This window comes from Canis lupus, chromosome 3 (genome assembly GCF_048164855.1).
Source record: "Canis lupus baileyi chromosome 3, mCanLup2.hap1, whole genome shotgun sequence".
NCBI lineage: Eukaryota > Metazoa > Chordata > Mammalia > Carnivora > Canidae > Canis > Canis lupus.
The window spans coordinates 74,089,252-74,111,355 of NC_132840.1; the positions used below are offsets into that span (position 1 = coordinate 74,089,252).

Here is a 22,104-nt window from a genome sequence, read left to right on the forward strand (position 1 = left end):
TAGGCCGGTGGTCCTCAAAATTCAGTGTCTATCACAGCCAGCTGGAGGACACTTGTTTTTTTTTTAATTTTTATTTATGTATGATAGTCACACACACACAGAGAGAGAGAGGCAGAGACACAGGCAGAGGGAGAAGCAGGCTCCATGCACCGGGAGCCCGATGTGGGATTCGATCCCGGTCTCCAGGATCGCGCCCCGGGCCAAAGGCAGGCGCCAAACCGCTGTGCCACCCAGGGATCCCTGGAGGACACTTGTAACACAGATTGCTGGGCCCTTTCCCCGCAGTTTCAGATTTGGGAGGTCTGGGTTGGGGTCGGTGAATCTGCCTTTCTAACAACTTCCAAGGTGTTGCTGGTACTACTAGTCCGGGAACCCCACTTCAAATCTCTTAAGGGCCACTGCTATTGGCCACTAATAGGTCCAGGCTTTCATTGGCCAATTTAGCAAATTACAAATACTACTCAAGGCTGCTCCAGCCAAAGCATTAGGTGACTGTACCGATCAGTGAACTTGGCTGGATCAAGTCTTATATTCCACCCTCTTTAGTCTGATAGGCTGAGAATTCACTCACATGTGTATCTCCCCGGATTCTTGCTGATACAGATTAACAAGACCTTGTACCTCTTTGGTGTATAGCCAGGCCTTGTACCTCTCTGAATGAGTTATGTTGGGGTCTGACGGTCATCATGGGCCTAGCGGCAATGAGAGGTGGAGCCTGAGGAGAATCGTATCTGCTTGTGAGATAATTAGCTATCTCAACATGGCCATTTAAAAGCTTTTATGTAGGGAAAAGTTTACTCCTTGGCAGGCAGGGTTAAGGAAGATTGGGAAAGTGTGTGTGTGTGGGGGGGGAGTGCTTTTAGGGGAGTTTGGAGGCTTAGGAATTTATTTATTTAAGACCTTGAGAGATTTTATTGGCCTTATAACATTAGAATCTGAAGGTGTCCCCAACCTAATTCCGAGAGAGAGCCATTTATGAGGTTTTACAATAAAAAAAAAAATACACTTAATTTGGGGCTCTGTTGGTTAAGTGCCCAACTCTTGGTTTCAGCTCAGGTCGTGATGTCAGGGTCATGAGCTAGAGCCCTGCATGCATTGGACGCTGTGTTCAGCATGGAGTCTGCTTGGGTTTCTCTCTCTCTCTCTCTCTTCCTCTGCTCTTCCCCCCTCAAATAAATAAATATATCTTAAAAAAATATAATTTTAGAATAGTTCAAGACTTACAGAGAAGTTGCCAAGATAGTATACTTTTCATGTACCTTACACCCAGTTCCACTGTTATTAACATCTCACATTCCTACAGCATATTTGTCACCATTCATGAACCAATATTGAAACATGATTAGTAACTAAAGCCCACATTTTACTCAGATTTCCTCAGTTTTTCACTTATGCCTCTTTTTCTTCTAATATCATCCAGGATACCACTTTGTATTTAGTCATCATGTCTCCTTAGGCAACTGTTAGCTGCGACAGTTTCTCAGACTTTCTTTGGTTTTGGTTTTGGTTTTTTAAATTAAATTAAAAATTTTTTTCAGTTAATTCAACTCCCAACACCAGGCTCCAATTCACCAGCCCAAGATCAAGAGTAGCACACTCTTATCAGCAGAGCCAGCCAGGCACCCCAAACTTTCCTTATTTTTTTTCCTTATTTTCTATTGTTGTTGTTTGTTTGTTTTTAATGACCTTTACAGTGTTGAGGGATACAGGTCAAGTATTTTGTAGAATGTCCCTTAATTTTAAGTGTCTGATATTTTTCTCATGGCTATACTAGGGTCGTGGGTTTGGGGGAGGAAGAACCACAAGACATAAAGTGCCATTCTCATCACCTCATATCACAGTACATACTATCAACATGACTTTTCACTGTTGATCCTGACCTTGGTCACCAGGCCAAAGTTGTGTTTGTCAGTTTTCTCCACTATCAAGTTATTGTTTTCCTCCTTTCTTTCCATACTGTCCTCTTTGGAAAGAAGCACTATGTGCAGCCATTGCTTAAAGAGTGGAGAAAGTTCAGGATTTAGTCTGGTTGATGTATGTCTAAAAGCTTCATCTTGTATCTCAGACCATGTCCTTCTGTAATGTAAGAGGCTTTGTAGGATTGAGAGTTCAAACATGTGCTGCAACATTATAGTCCTTACAATCAGTCCAGGTCTTGGTCTGCAGCTCTATGTGCCCTGTGACTTACATATGATTCATTCAAAACTTCCCTAAGGCTTTCTGGTTCTCCCTATATGCACTATATTTTAAAAATAGATTTACTGAAGTGTAATTCACTCACAATAAACTACAGATATTGAGAGTGTGCGATTTAATGTTTTAATGGGTTAAACCATCATCACAATCAAGGTAATGAATATATGTACCACTCCCAGGAGTTTCAGCACATACCTATGATCCTTTCCTCCCTCCCATCCCTCCCTCCACAGGCAACCACTGATCTGCTTCTTGTCATCATAAGTTAGTTTGCATTTTCTAGAATATTTTTTTAAGATTTTATTTATTTATTCATGAGAGACACAGAGAGAGAGAGAGGCAGAGACACAGGCAGAGGGAGAAGCAAGCTCTATACAGGGAGCCCGACGTGGGACTTGATCCCAGGCCTCCAGAATCAGGCTCTGGGCCGAAGGCGGTGCTAAACTGCTGAGCCATCCGGGCTGCCCAAATTTTATTATTTGTTATTTTAAAAAATATTTTATTTATTTATTCATGAGAGACACAGAGAGAGAAAGAGGCAGAGACACAGGCAGAGGGAGAAGAATCAGGCTCCATGCAGGGAGCCCAATGCAGGACTTGATCCCGGGATCCCAGGATCACACCCTGGGCCAAAGGCAGACGCTCAACCGCTGAGCCACCTACTCATCCCATCCATTGTTTATTTGTCTGTTGATATGTATATATATTTTGACTTTTTCTACTTTTTGGCTATTACAAATAAAGCTGCTCTGAACATTCATATACAAGACTTTATATGGACATATGCTTTTGTTTTTCTTGGATAAATAGTTAAGAGTGGAATGGCTGGATCATATGGTAGGTATATGTTTAACTTTTTAAAAAAGATTTTATTTATTTATTTATTTATTTGAGAGAGAGGGAGAGAGAGAGCACAAGCAAGGGGGAGGCGGAGAGGGACATGGAGAAGCAGACTTCCCACTGAACAGGGAGCCTGACTCAGGACTTGATCCCAGGGACCTGGGATCACGACCTGAGCCAAAGACAGACATTTAACCCACTGAGCCACCCAGGCACCCCATTTTATTTAACTTTAGAAGAAACTGTCAGCCTGCTTTTCATTTACATTCCCACAAAAAACATAGAAGAGTTCCAGTTCTTCCACAACCTTGCTAACATTGTCTTTTTTTTTTTTTTTTTTTTTTTTTTTTTTTTTTTAGTATTTATTCATTGGGGCCCCTGGGTGGCTCAGCCGTTGAGCATCCACCTTCAGCTCAGGGCATGATCCTGGGGTCCAGGGATCGAGTCCCACATTGGGCTCCCTGCGAGGAGCCTGCTTCTCCCTCTGCCTATGTCCCTGCCTCTCTCATGAATAAATAAAGAAAAAAAGATTTATCCATTTATTTGAGAGAGAGAGTGTTCACATAAGTGGGGGTGAGAAGGGGCAGAGGGAGAGGGAGAAGGAGACTTCCCACTGAGCAGGGAGCCCAACATGGGACTCTATCCCAGGACCCTGGAATCATGACCTGAGCCGAAGGCAGATGCTTAACTGACTGAACATTTCAGGCACCTCGACATTGTCTTTTTAGTATTAGTCATCCAAATGGATATGTAGTACTATCACATTTAATCTGATTATTGATAAGATTAGGTTTATGTTTGTCAGCTTGCTATGCATTTTCTATTGTTCCATATATTCTTTTTACCCCCTTTTTCTTATTTTTAGCCTTCTTTGGATGAACTGTGTTTTTTTTTTATGATTCTATTTTATTTCCTTTTCTGGCTCATTAGCTATAACTCTGTGTTTTGTTAGGTTAGTGGTTGCTTGTTGTTTACAGAATGCATCATAATTCATCACAGTCTACTTTCAAGTGATATTATCCCAGTGTAAGTATAGAATTAGAACCTTGCAATAGAACATTTCCATTTCTTCCCTCATGATTTTCTGTCGTTGGCATGTATTTTCCTTTTATACATATATATATTTTTAAGATTTTATTTTTAAGCAATCTCCACACTCAATGTGGGGCTTAAACTCAAAACCCCAAGATCAAGAGTCACATGCTCTACCAGCTGAACCAGCCAGACAGTCCATCCTTTTACATATAATTTTTAAGTGGTTTCCATGCCCAGTTTGGAACACAGTCCAGTGCTTGAACTCATGACCCTGAGATCAAGACCTGAGCTGAGATCAAGAATTAGACACTTAGAGGATCCCTGGATGGTTCAGCGGTTTAGTGCCTGCCTTTGGCCCAGGGCATGATCCTGGGGTCCAGGGATCAAGTCCCACATTGGGCTCCCTGCATGGAGCCTACTTTTCCCTCTGCCTGTGTCTCTACCTCTCTCTCTGTGTCTTTCATGGATAAATAAATAAAATCTTAAAAAAAAAAAATTGGATGCTTAACTGAGTCACCCAGGTGTGCCCTCATCCTTTTATATATATTTAAAACCCCACACTACATTTTTATTATTTTTGTTTAAACAAATAACCTTTTAAAGGTACTAAAATAATAATAAAATATATGTTTATCCATGTAGTTACCCTTTTTAGTGTTTATTTCCTTTATCTAGATCCATATTTCCACATGATTTTATTTTTTTAAAAATATTTTATTTATTCATGAGAGACACAGAGAGAGGGAGAGAGAGAGAGAGAGGCAGAGACACAGGCAGAGGGAGAAGCAGGCTCCATGCAGGGAGCCCAACGTGGGACTCGAGCCCAGGATCCCGGGATCCCAGGATCACACTCTGGGCCAAAGGCGCTTGCTCAACCACTGAGCCACCCAGGAGTCCCTGATTTTATTTCATCTTGGCTTTTCCTTTAGTACTTCTTACAGTGTGGGTCTGGTAATAATGAATTCTTTTAGCTTTTGTATGTCTGAAAATTTATTTAGTCTTCATTTTTAAATGTATTTTAATGGGTATAAAATTCAAGGTTAATGGTTTTTTTCTTTTAGTACTTTAAATATATTGCTTTACTGACTTCTCTCTTTTTTTGATAAGAAATCTCTCATTTTTATTTTTGCTCCTCTGTACATAATATGTGTGTGTGTGTGCTTCTAGATGCTTATAAATTTTCCTTTATCTTTGGTTTTGAGCAATTTGATTATGATATATCTTATAGTTTTCATATTTCTTGTGCTTAGGTTTAATTGAGATTCTTGGATCTGTGGGTTTATAGTTTTAATCAAATTTTTAAAATTTGAGCCATTATTCCTTCAAAAAATTTTTCTACCCCTTACTTCTCCCCATCTTTGAGGACACATATTACACAGATATTAGGCCACTTGAAATTGTTCTATAGCTCACTGATACTCTGTTCATTAAACAGATTTTTTCATTTTGGATTATCTCTATTGCTACGTCTTCGAGGTTACTCATCTTTTTTTCTGCAGCGTCTAATCTGCTGTCCATCTGCTCCAGTAAAATTTTCATCTCAGACATTGTAGTTTTCATCTCTAGAAGTTGGAGGTTTTTTTTTTTTTTTTTTTCTGTTTTTTGGTTTGATTTTTCAGCATCTTCTCTTTACTTAAATTTTGGACTATCTGGGACAGAGTTATAATTGTTTTAATGTCCTTGTCTGGTAATTCTAATATCTGGGTCAGTTCTGACTGATGATTCTCCTTATCCTGTCATACTTTTTTGCTTTTTTGGCATATTTTTTAAAAAAACAGCTGCCAGATATTAGGAATTTTACCTTGTTGGGTGCTACAGTTTTTATACTCCTATAAATATTCTTGAACTTCGATCTGGGTTATTTGGAAAGTGTTTGATGCTTTCAGGTATTGTTTTTTAAGATTTGATAAATGGAACCATATCTGTGCTCACTCTATTTTCCATTACTGAGTCAAGACCTTTCTGAGTACTCTATCTCATGCCCCATGAATCAGTTTTCCAATCTGCCTGATGGGAAGAGAACACTTCCAACCCCATTTGAGCATTGGGCACTCTTCCCCCTAATTCTTTTGAGTAGTTCTTTCTTCTGCCTCAAGTAGTTTCTGCACATGCTTGGGCTGATCAATACTCTAGGGGAGGGACACTGGGTGGCTCAGCGGTTGAGCATCTGCCTTTGGCTCAGGGCACGATCCCAGAGTCTGGGATCAAGTCCCATATTGGGCTTCCTGCATGGAACCTACTTCTCCCTCTGCCTATGTCTCTGCCTCTCTCATAAATAAGTAAAATCTTAAAAAAAAAAGAAAAGAAAAGAAAAACCTTAGAGGACTCTCAGCACATCTCTGAAGCTCTTTTTCTGTGCAGCTCTCCTCTCTGGTACCGTGTCCTGTAAACTCCATCTGCTTCGCCTTCTCAGAATTCACTCTGTTTCTTCAACTCAGTTTGTTGGCTCCCTTTCCTGCATCATGGCGGAAACTCTTTCAGGACAGTAAGTTTGGTGATCATAACTATAGGGCTTATCTCACTTTCTCCTCTTCAGGTTTCACTGCCTTTCACTGGCTGATGTCCAGTGTCTTAAAAACTATTGCTTCATATATTATCCATGGTTGGTTGTTTCAGGAAAGGGAGTAGATCTGGTCACTGTTACTTTTTCTTTGGCAGGAAGTGGAAGGCAGTAGCCCTTTTCCCCAACCTCCACTGGCATGTTCCTAATTGCACATTTATAGTTTTACATTTCTTTTCTTCTCCCATGTCCTCTAGGGCTCTGTATTGGCCAGAATTAAATCAAGGAAGGAGAACTACAGTGGATATTACAAAGAATTCTTTGTATTACAGGAATTTTATTCCAGTGGTTATCAAAGTGTGGTCCCTAACCAACAACAATTGTCAGCATTACTTGAGAGTTTGTTAGGAATGTAGTAAATATCTAGGCCCCATCACAGGCCTACTGAATCAGAAGCTCTGAAGGTGAGACTCAGGAAACGTGTTAAAAAGCCTTCCAGGTGATTCAGATACATGTTGATGTGTGAGAGTCACTGCTTTACATAACTAGAGGAGACACTGGAAGTAATGGTCCAAAAGAGGGTGTTGGAAAACCAGGGGAAAAATCACCAGTCAGCTCTCTTAAACACTACCCAGGGTGAACAAGTTAGTGCTTTCAGGTAAATCTGGGAGGCATATCAGCTGCTGGAATGGGATCACAGAAGGGACTGGAATAGACGATTGAAAGCTGTTGTCTCTTCATAGCTACACTCTGAATTCACAGCCAAGTGGTCTGGCAATAGGTCTGGGGTTGCTGTCGTTCAGCAGAACTAGTAATAAGGAAAAGCTGGGCATGGAGCAAGAGCAAGGATGCAAAACGAGGGAAAAAAGCAGGAGGAAATGGAACTTTCTGGCACCTTTCTAGCATCTCTGACCACAATGACCTTCAGATTGTTAATGTTAGCTGCCTTAGTCCCACCTCCCAAATATTGTGCAAATTTTCATTGGGACAACTTTGATCTCTTACCCAAAGAAGGAAGGGGATTCTGGGAAATGTAAATCTAGATTAGCTCTGTAGACAAATTATAAAACCACAAAGTTCCATCCTATATTAACCTGACATTTGGTCACACCTCTTTTAACCATATTAAACTTCCAAATAAACAGCAAATCATACTTCTGATTAACATACTTCATGCATAGTTCATCAAAATAACAACAAAAAACAGGGATATCTGGTTGGCTAAGTTGGTAGAGCATGCATCCAATATTGAAGTCATGAGTTCAAGTCCCACGTTGGGCACAAAGCCTACTTAAATCAAGAACATGCTAACCATCTCCCCAAAAGAGAATACAAATTCTTATGTCACATTATTTCCAGGTGACGTTCAAGCCTTTTCTAAAGTCAAAATCCCCTCTCATCTCTATTAATACTTTTTGGATGGTAGAATGAGAGAAGAGAAAAAGAATTAGTTGATATATACCTGATAAGTTTATAATAAGAAATACTCATACTCATTTCTACAACTGGTCATAAATGGTATCTGTAACTTCCTTCTTCCACTACCCATTCCGGATTTCCTTTGCCCTGAACAAGTACCTTGGATAGTCCTAATTCCTTGCATGGTAGAATGACCCAAACCTTCATTCCTGTAGAATCTGAGCTTTTATTAGTCCAGCCTGCACTAAGTTGTAGTTTTCCACTTTTTTTTTTTAAGATTTTATTTATTCATGACACACACACACACACACACACACACACAGAGGCAGAGACACAGGCAGAGGGAAAAGCAGGCTTCATGCTTCTCAGGGAGCCCGACGTGGGACTCTACCCCGGGACTCCAAGATCATGCCCCGGGCTGAAGGCGGTGCTAAACTGTTGAGCCTCCGGGGCTGCCCTCCTCTAGCTTTTATCACATTATATGGTAAAATTAAGAGTAGCCCCGTATCTGCTGCAATCCAGACATTTCTTCCTTTCTTTGTGTGATCACAACCCAATTTCCCCTTTCAAACTTGGATCAATCACCACAAAGCTGCTTGCTGGTTCATTAGCAAGAGAAGCACAAAGCAGGCACAAGTCGTAAGTGGCGATCTCAGTTTTCAGTTTAATGGAACCTCTGCTGAGTTCTCTGGAGGAAGCATGTTTTTTCTTGGGAATTAAGCAAAACCCGAAGTTGCCTTATGACTTGATGAGTCAGGCAACATCCAATTATGATGGGCAATTCAGATAATTTGGGAATGCTTGGTGGTCAAGCAGTCAGTCCTTCCTAAGGCCCAATAGCAAGCTAGAAACTGTTTCTTAAAAGGAGGAATACTTTTTCTTCAGAGGATAGCTTTTCTTGAAAATCCTAAAGGACTGTGCTGTCATTCACAGAAAGGAGACTGCCAAAGTCTCAATTCGAGCATCCCTATTTGCCAAACGTACTTCAAGATCATTGGGTCTGCTAGATCATAAGGCTCTAGCGGCAAAGCAACCTGTACTGCAGCTTGGACCTTTTGCAGAGCCTTCTCTTGTTCTGGACCACTCTTAAAAATGGCAACAATTCTGATTTCTCAGCAAATGACTAAAGAGTGACACACTCACTATATATTGCCTTCAAAATCCAAGGGGGGCCTGGGTTACTCAGTGGTTGAGCATCTGCCTTTGGCTGAGGGTGTGATCCTGGGATTCTGCAAGTGGCTCCCCTTAGGGAGCCTGCTTCTCCCTCATGAATAAATAAAATCTTAAAAAAAAAAAAAATCCAAAGAAGCCCACTAGGCATTATACTTCTTAGTTGTAGGAGGCCAGAGGTAGCAATTTGTCCTACCCCTAGAATGGGATATTGCAACATGTCCTGGTCCGTTGGATCCCTAGAATTTCATTGATGCAAGTCCATGATTTTCTGTGAAATCTAGTTCCTATCCTCTAGCATGCTTGAGTTTTACCGAAGTATCCAGGTAGATGCTACATTCTGCTCACCATGTCCATATTATAGTGGGCCGCATATCCTGTAGAATTCAATGATCAGTCTCTGTAGATTAGAGGAGTAATAGAGGCCTGACATACATGTTGTACTGTTGGTCCATTGAGCTGATTGCAAATAGGTTGGCCTTTACAATGTTTAGAGGGGGAAAAACATCAGTAGCTACATTCCAGGTGGCAGAGAATTTGATTTTCTTCAGCAAAAACACACATCTGGAACAGTAGTTGCAATGGAAATCATCACCTGGTTAATAATGTTTATGATAATCACTATACCTCCTCTATAATCTATTTGTTGTCTGCACAGACCAAATGTGTGTTGAAGATACAGTAAGAATGACTAGTGTTTCAAATCTCTGTCAGTGGCACTAATCTCTGCAATCTCTTCTCTGCTCTTTAGACGGAAAGGTTGAAGTTCCCCTACATTTCTTCATAGACAATGTAGTGAAAGAACTGCATTTACAACTTTGGTGTAGTTGTCTTGAAAACAGGTTACAAAAAAAAAAACAGGTCAGTAAGCCCTTCAATTTTTTTTTCAAAATTGTTACGGCATTGTAATCCACGAACATTGCATCTCTCAATTTCTTTTATCAGATTTTGCGGCTTTCAGCATATTAAGTGTTGTTCACATTTTGTTAGTTATACCTAAGTATTTCTTTTGGAGTTAGAACAAGGGGCTGTGTTGAAGTTGCCTGAATTTCTTGCTTAGGTCTTTTGATTTCTTTCATCAGTTATCTTGCACTTCTTTGCACACATTCCATTCATAGGTAGGTTCAGTCTTAAATAATCTTTACTCAACTGGTTTACAGGAGCAGTGCTGACAATGTCCTACTGCCTTACCGGGTCCATTACTTTAGTAAAATGTTCTCAAACAAGGATTCCTAAACACAACCTAAAGACACACTGCACACACACAGTTGGAGTTCCAGTGGGCTTTTATTGAGATAAATTAACAAAAACCAAGATTTTATCAACCATTTTTTTCCTGAACCTTATAAACTCGGCAGACTCTGGTCCATATATATGTGTACATACAACATAACACATCCCAACAAAAACAGAGTCCCACTGGAACATTTGCCAATTAACAGAAAGCCAATTTTCCCTTTCCCCAAATGTTTTCAAAATTTTGAGTCCCCACTGTTCATTTCTCAGTGGAACTGGTCCCTTGTGGCTAGGGACATTGGAATTCTACCCCATTTTTACTAAACAAAAATAATTTTTTTCAAGTTTTAGTTTTGTTTCAAAAAAGGGAAGTGACTTTGTTTTCTCCAGGCACCCCTCCCCCACAACCATTGGTTAAAATACAGAAGCCTGTATCTTAATAACCCAGCCCTACCCCCTCCCTTGCCCTGCCCAGTACTGTCTACTGGAGAATTTAAACACACTTCTGCTGGAATCTGTCAGCTGTGGAGGGGCAGAGTCCAGGTGCCAGGCTAGCTCCCTCTAACCTCATGAACTGTTGTAACCTTTGGACACTTAACTCTTTACCCCAAAGATGAGTTTTTAGACCAGAGATTTTTTGGGGGGAGTTTTAAAAAACATATCTTTAAGGATATAAAGTAGAACTATAAGCTCACCAAAGTCCACTTAATTTCACCAAAACATTGACGGACTTCAGCTCCCATGAAGCCAAAAATTTTGTTTGACAAAAGTATTTTGTCAGAAAATGATTCCACAGTAACAATTTTTAAGATACACAGAACACTGAAAAAAGTAGCAAATTAAAATAAATGGCTTAATTCCCAAAAATCATTTCATCTTTTTGTACTCATCTAGAAGGTCAGGAGTGTGGCTAAAGGCCATTTCTGATGAGGTTATGAGTTTCCAAAGTGTTTCTAAATCCTTAGTGCAGACACCCTCCCTTTTGGGGCATAGTAACCTCCCTCCCACCCCTATTAAAAAAAAAAAAGAAAAGAAAAAAAAAACCCAAATGAAACCAAGTGATCAGAATGAGATGTTTTGATTCCAACAAATTTACACTCAAGGCTTTGTGTTGAGTTGTCTGGTTCTAACCCAAGCATGATGGTATCAAACACAAAGCACACAGCAAAGGAAAGATGCTCCCATCTCATTCTGAAAACAAATACTGATAACCAATTCCTCCCCCCGCCCCCTAGCCATTGGGGCCCACCCATATTATGATGCTGGGGCCAACGTGAAAATAATTGAGAAATAGATTTAGATTTGCTTCTCCCTTAGATTATTCTGTTCCCAAGGGAAAGACAAGAAAGTTTCTCCGTTGGAATGTATGGGAAGAGAAAAACAAAACACAGGCCCAGAGGCAGCAAGGTGTGTAACAGTCCATAACCCATTACACAACTACAACCACAGGCAAAACCGCGAGTTGGACATAATTTAAATATTAAAAATAGGGAAAAGTTTCATCCAAATGAATCACCGGAAAAAATATTACCATTACTGAAAACAGACACCCAATAGTGGAAAGAACACAAAAACAATTTCTAATAACAATGCTTCTTATAGTGAGGGGGGACTTAAAAAAAAAAAGAAAAAAAAAAAAAAGACTAGGCCTTGACCTAGTCCTTAGAGCATCTTTCCATTTAATAATTCCTATTCAAGAGTCCAGCACCAAAACTGGACAGCTGCCTCTACAGAACTGTGTCCAATAGTGGTGTCCCAGATAGTTTAAGTGCCACTCCTCATCAGAGGCTATACTTCAGTAATACTTTCAATTAAGTCTGTGCTTTAAGAGGGACCCACAGGCATGTGGCACCGGGCACAGTCTGAGGATAGCAAACGAGACTGCGCTGTTTTTGTCACCTACTCTCTCTCTAGCGAGATATCAAATTGCATTTACAAGCCTTTCTTGCTTTTCTTCTATAATGAATGATCCCTCTTATCTCGCCAGAGGTGGGGAAGAAAGAGAGAGCTGCATCAGTACAAGGGCAAGATATTTTTGGTCAAAAGTTGATGCCTTCTAAATTCCCTCCCCCCGTCCCCCCCCCCCCCCCGCCCCCTGGAAAAGAGTTATTTTCTTAATTAGGGCTTGTATTTAGTAACCAACATTGGCTGGATAGAACATAGCTTGGATACCAAATAAATGAGCTTACTCTTTTTGGGTTTGTACTGTGCAGCTCTTGCTACAGATTTTTTAAGGAGTTAGGGCTATGTCTGATCAGGAGGCATCTGTAGGATTTTGATCCTAAGGAGTTTTGGGTGAGTCACAAAATAGTTTTGCTTAGAACTACGCAAGAGTCAAAAAAAAGCAACTTTAAATAATTGATTTTTTTATCCATGAGTTAAGCACGAAAGCATATGCAGGACTTCTCTTGTAATATTTTAGGGTTTCGAAAAAATGGAATATGGAAAACAAATTTTTTTCATTTTATTTTTTGCTTTTTTTTTTAAACCCTAGATGCCTCCTGATTGACCTAGTACACTGGGTTAAAAGGGAATTAAAAACATTTAAAAAAAAAAGTTCACTGGTTTTGATTCATCTCACTCCTTTTGCCTGGAGATCAGGCCAAACATCAAGCATGTTGGGAGGGGCACAATTTAAAGCAACACTATTGACTGTAAAGCATTTGCCAGCAATTTACAATGCAAAATGACAGATAATTCTTGTCACAAAGCAAGAGGATGGCAAGCAGCTTTCTTTAGCATGAAAGTTAACAGCTCTCAGGAGTTGCCCATTCCTGCAAGTTTATGTATCAAGGTGGGCAGAGGGCAACACACTTAACACAGTACAGGAAGTGATCCACAGAAAGTAAGCTCCAGAACTGCTAACATTACCAAAGCTGGTACTGGCTAATATTCTGAAATGCAAAATCCATGCTTTGTACATATACTGCTCAGACACTGCCACGCAACTGAATTTCCACACTGCAAGGGAGATTAATCTTTGTCCCCTTTTGCTGAGCTTGAAAAGTTCCTCAAACTTTCTTTAAAAGGGGAGGAAGAAGCAAAATCAGAGAGAGCTTCTCAAAAATAACATCTTGAGTTATAGGTTTCTGAAGTTTCTTTGCTCTCTCTGGCAGGTGTTCTCCAAAGGTATTAGATGATACAGTGTGGCAGCAAACAATAAATCCCAGACTTCCAGGTCCCTCTTCCAACACAGGGTCACCACAGAGGTCTGCTCTCTCTACTAAAGAGGCCAAAGTACTTTTTAGAATTTAGTGTTGCGGAAAACTGAGCCCCTCTCATCTTTAGCTGCTCCCATAATCATTCTAATCCCCTTAATCCCAGCAACCTTCATCCAAAAAAAAAATATATATATATGTATATATATATATGAACCCAGAAAAAAACTTATTTACAAAGTTTATACAAGTATACACACCCAATTTTCTATGGGACACGCTTTGCCACAGAGGAAAGAGGGTCAAGGCTCTGACATGTCTACACATCAAGTGCCATAACTGCTAATGGAAGCGTATGTAAACCAGTCTTTAGTGTTCTGCTATAGAGCACAAAGGCTTGTCATATGGCTCCTGCAATGATAGACTGCTCTTTCCTTTGGGAGCGATGATGTTGTAATCTACTCAGCCCAGAAGAAATTTTTACTTGGGATTGTTTTTTTTTTTTTTAAATACATGTATTTACAGTGCGGATGAACTGCAGTTGCATATCAACTCCTCCACATAAAGAAAAAGAGAATGGTGTTTAACATTACTAATACGTGTCATCTTCCAGCCCTGGGCTTGAGTATCAGGTAAAAAGGGAAGAGAGAGACTCCAACTTGAAATCAAAATAAAAAGACAAAAATTTTAAAAAGATAGGAAGGAAAAAAAAATAAAAAAAGGAAAGAACTACTATTGTTGATTTCTTGGGCTGTGTCTAAAAGATGATATTCTGAATGGTCTCATAGCATAAGGCACTTCGCACAAATAAGTAATAAGCTCTTCAGGCTTAAAAAACGGATGAGTAATTAGGGAGAAGTTGAAATGCACTCAAGAGTCAGCTGTTGGAGAATTTTGAAATTGTAGACAAGCTTGTGTGTTCATCAAGATTCTTCTCTTTTCAGGGTTTCTCCCCTTCTCTTCTTTCTCCTCCTTCCTTGTCCCCCTTCCCCAGAAAACATTTTTTAAAAACCAGCAGTTAGTGCAACTAATGTTCAGTCAGCACACAGTGCAAACAAGTGGAACAAAAAAGGTAAATTCCTTCTTTTCAGCTTTTTCTCTTCACCAGTTAAAAAAAAGAAAAAAATGTCTGAGCTCTTTTAAGTCTTCATAGTTCCAAAATAAAAGAAGATGAAAAACCCACAAAGAGAAGAGCATCCCCCCCAAACGATGTGTCACAGATCCAAACGAGCCTTCTGTAGTTTGTGAAAGCCTAAAGGAAGAAGGAAGAAATCTAAAATTAACTTTTGTGAAGACAATATGAACCAAGATACCTAGGTTTTCACAATCTCCATCTCAAATGCTCTGTGGAGTGGCTTCTACTGAGCCTTTGCCTGCTGTAGAATCAATCCACTTAGGATTAAGGCATTTCTGCTAGGAATCCCAGAGATAGAGCAAGAGCCTCTAAATTCTGATATCCAAAACAGTTAAATCAAGAGAAACTGGGCAGCCCGGGTGGCTCAGCAGTTTAGCACTGCCTTCATCCGAGGTCCCAGTCCCAGTTGGGCTCCCTGCACGGAGCCTGCTTCTCTCTGCCTGTGTCTCTGCCTCTCTCTCTCTGTCTCTCATGATTAATAAATAAAATCTTTAAAAAAAAAAAAAGAAAGAAACTATTTTTTTTTTTAAAACATCCACAAATTTGATAGCTTCCCAGGATACCAGCAAACATAGGCTACTTTTACATTAGCCTGAGGATTTTGTTTGACATTTAAGGGGGCGGGGGGAAGAAGAAAGAAAGAAAGAAAACTAAAGTGAAGAGTAATTCAGAAACTTAGAGTAACAGGCATATGGGGCGCCACGATGATTAAGCATCACATTGGTTGGCTCAGGTCACAGGGGTGGGAGGTGGTGGGGGGCGAGGGTGGGGGAGTGGCGGATGCTGCTCTGCAGGGAGTCTGCTTGTCCCTCCCCCACCCTGCTTGTGCTGTCTCAAATAAATCTTAAAAAAAAAAAAAAAAACCACAAAAAAAAAACAGGTAAAAATACTCATTGGTAATGTAAAAATTACCACCTCTCAAATAAAAGACTTCCCTTGGAAAAAACTGCAAAACAGCCTGAATTCCTTGATGCTGGGTCTTCTTTTGAGCACTGCTAGCAAAGCCCAATAGTCCACCAATGAAAAGAGAGGGTGGTACAGGAAACCAGAGTGAGTATTTAAAAAAAGACAATTATCCTCACAACCTGATTACACATTTGGCAACGAGGTACTTCAGGTAATTATCTTGATTTACTACAACGTCCAGTAGAAATTAAGAGTGATACTAACAAAAGAAGAATGACTAAGTGATAAAAGACCAAAAAAAATTAGTTTCATCTTCAAGTTGCTGAGAAAAAGATTCTACTTTGCTTTATTTTGAAGTCTGGATTTGTCTTAAGTACTGCTCGTGGATCACATCATACAGGAAAACTGCATTCAAGAACAGTATCCATGGATTCTCTCAGGAGACAACAACTTCCCCCAAGCACACCCGGTTTACCATCATTCATGCCAACAGGTTCTACGCTGTCTCTGCTAGTACGTGTGGTGTAACAGCAAATTTCCTCCAGGAAGGAGGATCTTGCTTTCTTTCACCACTATGCTCCCTAGCGCTATGCAGGGTACGCACATGCTTGTTAGGGCTTCTCATCCTCCACGGGCTCGCTGTGGTATTCTGCCACATACAGGCTCTTGTCAATGTTGCTTGGGATCGGTTTAATTTCTGTTCCCAGCTGCTCCTCAATACTTTTCAGGTTGAAGCGATCATCATATGTGATCAAGTTGATGGCTAAGCCAAGATGACCAAAGCGACCTAATGAAAAAACATTAATCGATTTTTTAAAAAGGAGTTAAATATTAGAATCGATATGTATGTGCAAATCTCTCAGTGGCAAAAGCATACCAGATTATTAACAGTTTTGTTCAGTCCCATTCTCAGTGTATGCCTTCAGATTTCACAGCCCAAAGCAGTACCCTATTTATAGGCCTTTTTCAAATGATAAAAGAAGCTCATTTGTGTCAAAAGTTGCCAAAATACAGATACTAAATAGTAGTTATAGACTGCACTACCTAATAAGAAAAGTGAGGATCTCATTTGTGAATTTTGTATCAATTTAAGCATACAGTCAAAATATTTTAACTTTTCTTAAATGCTCTAGAAAAATTAGAAATAAAAAAACTAAGTAAATTTTAATTCACTGTTCTCATTGTTACTACACTCTACTTCACAAAAGAACAGAATTTAGTGATTATACTTCTCAAAACACTCCTGTGAAGAACATCTTCCTTTTCCTTACCTGATCTTCCAATACGATGGAGATAGGTCTCTGCCAGCTTTGGGAAGTCAAAGTTTATTACCACATTCACAGCTTGTATATCAATACCTCGGGTAAACAAATCTTAAAAGAAAAAGAAAGAATCTCCATCACATCTTTCAATTTAGGCATGTCTTTGTACACACCTTAACATGCATTTCTTTTTTTTTTTTTTAAAGATTTTATTTATTTATTCATGATAGTCACACACAGAGAGACAGAGAGGCAGAGACACAGGCAGAGGGAGAAGCAGGCTCCATGCAAGGAGCCCGACGTGGGATTCGATCCCAGGTCTCCAGGATCGCACCCCGGGCCAAAGGCAGGCGCCAAACCGCTGCGCCACCCAGGGATCCCTTAACATGTATTTCTAGTGCAACTTAAGTTTTAGTCACTTCATTCAGCAATTCAAATGTACTTGCAAACTAGCATTACATTTATGCTCATTATTGTACTAACTTTTACCCAGCAAATTACCTTTCCTAGTCCCATAAAGTTTTAAAAAATACTATAAGGTAACTACAAGAGAAAGAAGAGGTCAGAATGACTGGTAAACTAGAAACTCCTATATGTCTCAGGAGTAATTTTCATATACTTTTTAGTATGTAATCCAAGATTCAAATAGATTAAAACTGCTGTATAACCAAGAATACATCAAAAACAAGATAATCCACTTGTAGTAATTATTTATACTTTTTTAATTCATTTCATTCTACTAGGTGATTTACAAGTCTGAGGCAAGCACAAGACCACCTCTTTACTTCTCTAGTCCAACAATTACTGTGCTGATTTAGGCTTTGAAAACTACAAGAAAAGACAATTACGATAGACAAATTCCAGCGCTTCTATCAGCTCCACCCTCCAAAATAATCCAGGACAGTGACCAGTATTTCTAAAATACTGTTTTCAACTTATAACTCATTCTTTTAAATTGCCTCCAGATAAAATTAAAATTGACATAGAAGGTCCTGCACTCTATACTTTGGCCCTAACACAGTTCTCTGACAAGTCTTCTCAAACCTTCATCTCCACGAAATTCATCTATTTATTCTTTCTTAAACGTATTTTCTTGAAGCCTTCTATGGATCAGGTTTGATGCCAATCCCTAACTTACAACTCCTTCTGCAAGTCTAAAAGTTATCTAGTTTATACAGCCAGTTAAAATTCCATCTCTTTTCAGATCGCTATAGCTAATTTCCTTTCCTAAGAAAATTTAGGATTACTTACTACACATACCTCACATTTGCAAATTACTTTTACTCCCTTGTAGATCCAGCCCAAAGACTGTTTCTATAAATTAAGTTTTACTGTCACAGGACCATACCCATATGTTCATGTACTGTTTAAGGGTGCTTTTGAGCTACAATGGCAGAGCTGAATAACTTGTAAGAGACCATATGGTACACAAAGTCTAAAATATCTACTATATCTGGCACTTTAAAGGTTGCAGGGCCTGCCTTAGACTCTTAATGTTATCTTTTAAATCTGATTAAACCACTGCTCCTTGAAATAAAAAGTGATACTTTCCATGTATTTATTTATACACTTTATACACGTTATTCAGTATTATTTAATGACAAACTAAGTTTACATATTCTGAATTTACTTAACCTTTCACCAATGAACTAGTTCATCTTCTAGATTATAGATCTTCAACTGCAAACTGTATGCATGTATTTAAAATTTTTAAATTGTGGTAAAATATACAAAAAGCTGAGGAGTAACGTAGTTTTTCAGTACCAAGCTAACTAAATACCTGGCAAAGAGTAAATAAATGTATGCTGAAATCAAAAACTATTTTTGAATAAATAACAGATATTTGGGCAGAATTCAGTTTAAGGCATTCTCATTTTACAGATTAAAAAAAAGACATCAAAGAAAAAGTAGGACTTGTCCAAGGTCATATAATTACAGGTTAAAAAGGGTAGAAATTGAACTCCAATCTTAAAATTCTAGGAGCCTAGTATCTTTTCCACCAAATCAGATATTTTACATTTGAGTACTTCAAATACAAAAGTTAGAAGTGCTGATAAAGTAAACATAAATGTAATAATTCATAGCTGTACTGTCCTTTTAGATACAAGGCAGAGAAACAAGATAAACTGGAAACACCCAGGATATCCAACAGTCCTTCTATAAGTCAGCAAATTCAATATTCTGCTAGTATAAATCTGGAGTTTATTTCTATAGCAGTATTTTAAAAATCTGAATTGTATAATATTCTAAAATTTTGATCTGGGTGCTAGTTATATGGGTGTGTATATGTGCAAAAATTCATCGAATGTTCTTATAATTCTTATATTTCTATGTATACCTAAACTAAAATAATAATAATAAAAAATATTCTAGGCTCTTTTTACCTAGAAGCCTAATTTATATGATTATTCTCATACCAATACTAAGATTATACTTCCAGTGTAGAGATGGGAGGATACTCCATCCATTTGCTTTTTGTCTCATCTGATTGTCCACCTGCCTCCCCAGTTTGTTTTTCTTTGTGTACTGAAATACACCAAAATTTCTAAATGTAACTTATTTTGCATACAGTACATATTAACTCATTCTTGTATGCTAAAATTCAGAAAACACACAAGTCCCAAAACTAGTTTAAAAGATAGAGATGAGGTATGAGTGCCAGAACAAGTATTCCACAGTTTCAGATTTGAAAACTAATTTCAGGAATTAACTATAGCTTATTCTCAATTTCAGAAATTCTAGAAATGGCATTAGGGTGAGCTGAACTCTTGTCATAGACTCTTTTGGGAGATATGGACAGAGAAATCAGAGCAGACCCAGAAGAAAAACAACGGATAAAGGAAAATCTTACCAGTGCAAACAAGATTGCGGCATAAGCCATTTCGGAAATCATGAAATACACGATTTCGATGTTCCTAGGAACAAAGTAATGCATTTGCTTTTTAAAACTCATACAGCACAGCTCTAAGTTTCCCATCACTGATTTCTCCTACCCAAACAGTCTTATATACCCAAAATATACACAGATGAGAGATAAATTCAACAGCTATAAGTTAAAAACAAAAGAAAAAAGTTAATCATCAATTAGTTTCCCACAGGTATTAATAAGCAACTAAAACACATCTACAGGGGTGCCCAGGTGGCTCAGTTGGTTAAGTCTCTGCCTTCAGCTCAGGTCACGATACCAGAGATTGAGTCCCATGTTGGGCTTCCTGCTCAGCAGAGACCCTGCTTTGTCCTCCCCCCCTGTGCTTGTGTGCACCCTCAAATAAATAAAATCTTTAAAAAAAACTCCCAAACATCTACTCGTATCTTTATGCACCATTTATCTTAGCTGTTTTTTTTTCCTTAAGATTTTTTAAAAAAAGATTTTATCTATTCATGAGAGATGCAGAAAGAGAGACAGACAGACAGAGATACAGGCAGAGGAGACGGGCAGAGGAGAAGCAGGCTCCCCTCAGGTAATCTGATTCGGGACTTGATCCCGGACCCTGGGATCATGTCCTGAGCCAAAGGCAGACGCTCAATTGCTGAGCCACTGAGGTATCCCCTTTTTAAAAAGATTTCATTTATTAAGTCATGAAAGACAGAGAGAGAATAATATAGGCAGAAGGAGAAGGAGGCTCCCCACCAAGAAGACTAATTCAAGACTTGATCCCAGAACTCTGGGATCCTGACCTGAGCCAAAGGTACTTTTTTTTTTTTTTTCCTTTCTTTCTCTCTCTTTTCTTCTTCTTTTTTTTTTTTTTTAAAGATTTTATTTATTTGAGAAAAAGAGGGAGAATGAGCAGGGAGTCCAATGTGGGCTTGATCCCAGAATTCTGGGATCATGACCTGAGCTGAAGGCAGACACAACCAACTGAGTCATGCAGGTGCCCCAAAACAACAACTTTCACATTTTTGTATATCCATTAAAAAAAAAAAAAAAATTGGGTGTCTCAGCGGTTGAGCGTCTACCTTCAGCTCAGGGTGTGATCCTGGAGTTCCAGGATGGAGTCCCACATCAGGCTCCCTGCATGGGGCCTGCTTCTCTCTCTGCCTGTGTTAAAAAAAAGGGGTTTTAAAAAAGATTTTATGTATTTGAGATAGATAATGATAGAGAGCACAAATAAGGAGGAGAGGGAGAAACAGGCTCTCTGCTGACTTGGGGCTTGATCCCAGGACTCTGGGATCATGACTTAAGCTGAAGGTAGATGCTTAACTGAGCCATTTTTAAAACATTTCAAACAAGATGACAAAAGTTTGGCTTGACCAAACACTATTTGTCTTTCTAGTTAGTGTATGCAAAACAAAACAAAAAAAAAATTTTTTTAAATTTTTATTTATTTATGATAGTCAGAGAGAGAGAGAGAGAGAGAGAGAGAGAGAGAGAGAGAGAGGCGCAGAGACATAGGCAGAGGGAGAAGCAGGCTCCATGCACCAGGAGCCCGATGTGGGATTCGATCCTGGGTCTCCAGGATCACGCCCTGGGCCAAAGGCAGGCGCCAAACCGCTGTGCCACCCAGGGATCCACCCCCCAAATTTTTTTTTTTTTAATTTGAGAGAGCACACGAAGGGAGGGGGGTAGCAGAGGGAAAGAATCTCAAGCAGACTCCTGAGTGTAGGGCTCAGTGTCACAAACCTGAGATCATGACAAGAGCAAAAATCAAGAGTCAGATGCTTAACTGACAGAATGACCCAGGCACCCTCAAAATTTACTTTTCAATTAAAAAACAAAAATGAAAACACATGCATAACAATTCTAGCAAAAGTGACAAATCTAGTGGCTGGTCTTTCAAAGCATCGTTCTTCCATTCTGAAATATTCTCTACAGCTTAACACATTCATTTCCTGTGACAATTTCTAATATTAGGATCTACATGGTGGTATCTGATCCATTAATAACCTTTGAAAACCAAAGTTGAGCTGATTAACTCAAATTCTTAATCTGTTAGTCTACAGAAACTGTTTTCACAGAATTTCAATGTTTCACTACCACACACAACACCAATGTTTTTATAGTTTTGAATTTTATTTAAACAGTTAAGTCAAATTATGAAATTTAGAGATTGCATCCTTAAGGCAAATAAAGAAAAAAAACATACGAGCTGAAGAGGTATATAAATTAAAAATCTACAATAATGTTTTCCAATAGAACCTTCTGCAATGATGGAAATGTTCTAAATCTGTACTTTCCAAAACTGTAGCTGCTAGTCACATGAAACATGACACTTGAAATGTGATTAGTATGACAGAGCAACTAAATTT

General features: G+C 39.0%; 1 protein-coding gene across 4 annotated transcripts in view; it reads right to left on the reverse strand.

The window, feature by feature from the left end:
• Positions 1-12,953: 12,953 nt before the first annotated feature.
• The window catches only part of DDX6 (DEAD-box helicase 6), a 32,547-nt gene continuing 23,396 nt past the window's right edge, over positions 12,954-22,104 (reverse strand). For all 4 annotated transcript variants that reach the window (XM_072822294.1, XM_072822295.1, XM_072822293.1 and 1 more), the window contains exons 11-14: positions 19,709-19,772; positions 16,867-16,968; positions 16,200-16,382; positions 12,954-14,806 (exon numbers count right to left, since the gene is read on the reverse strand). In XM_072822294.1, the coding sequence (XP_072678395.1) occupies positions 16,207-16,382; positions 16,867-16,968; positions 19,709-19,772 (342 nt within the window). In that variant the 3' untranslated portion in view covers positions 12,954-14,806; positions 16,200-16,206. The remainder of the gene's footprint in view (positions 14,807-16,199; positions 16,383-16,866; positions 16,969-19,708; positions 19,773-22,104) is intronic.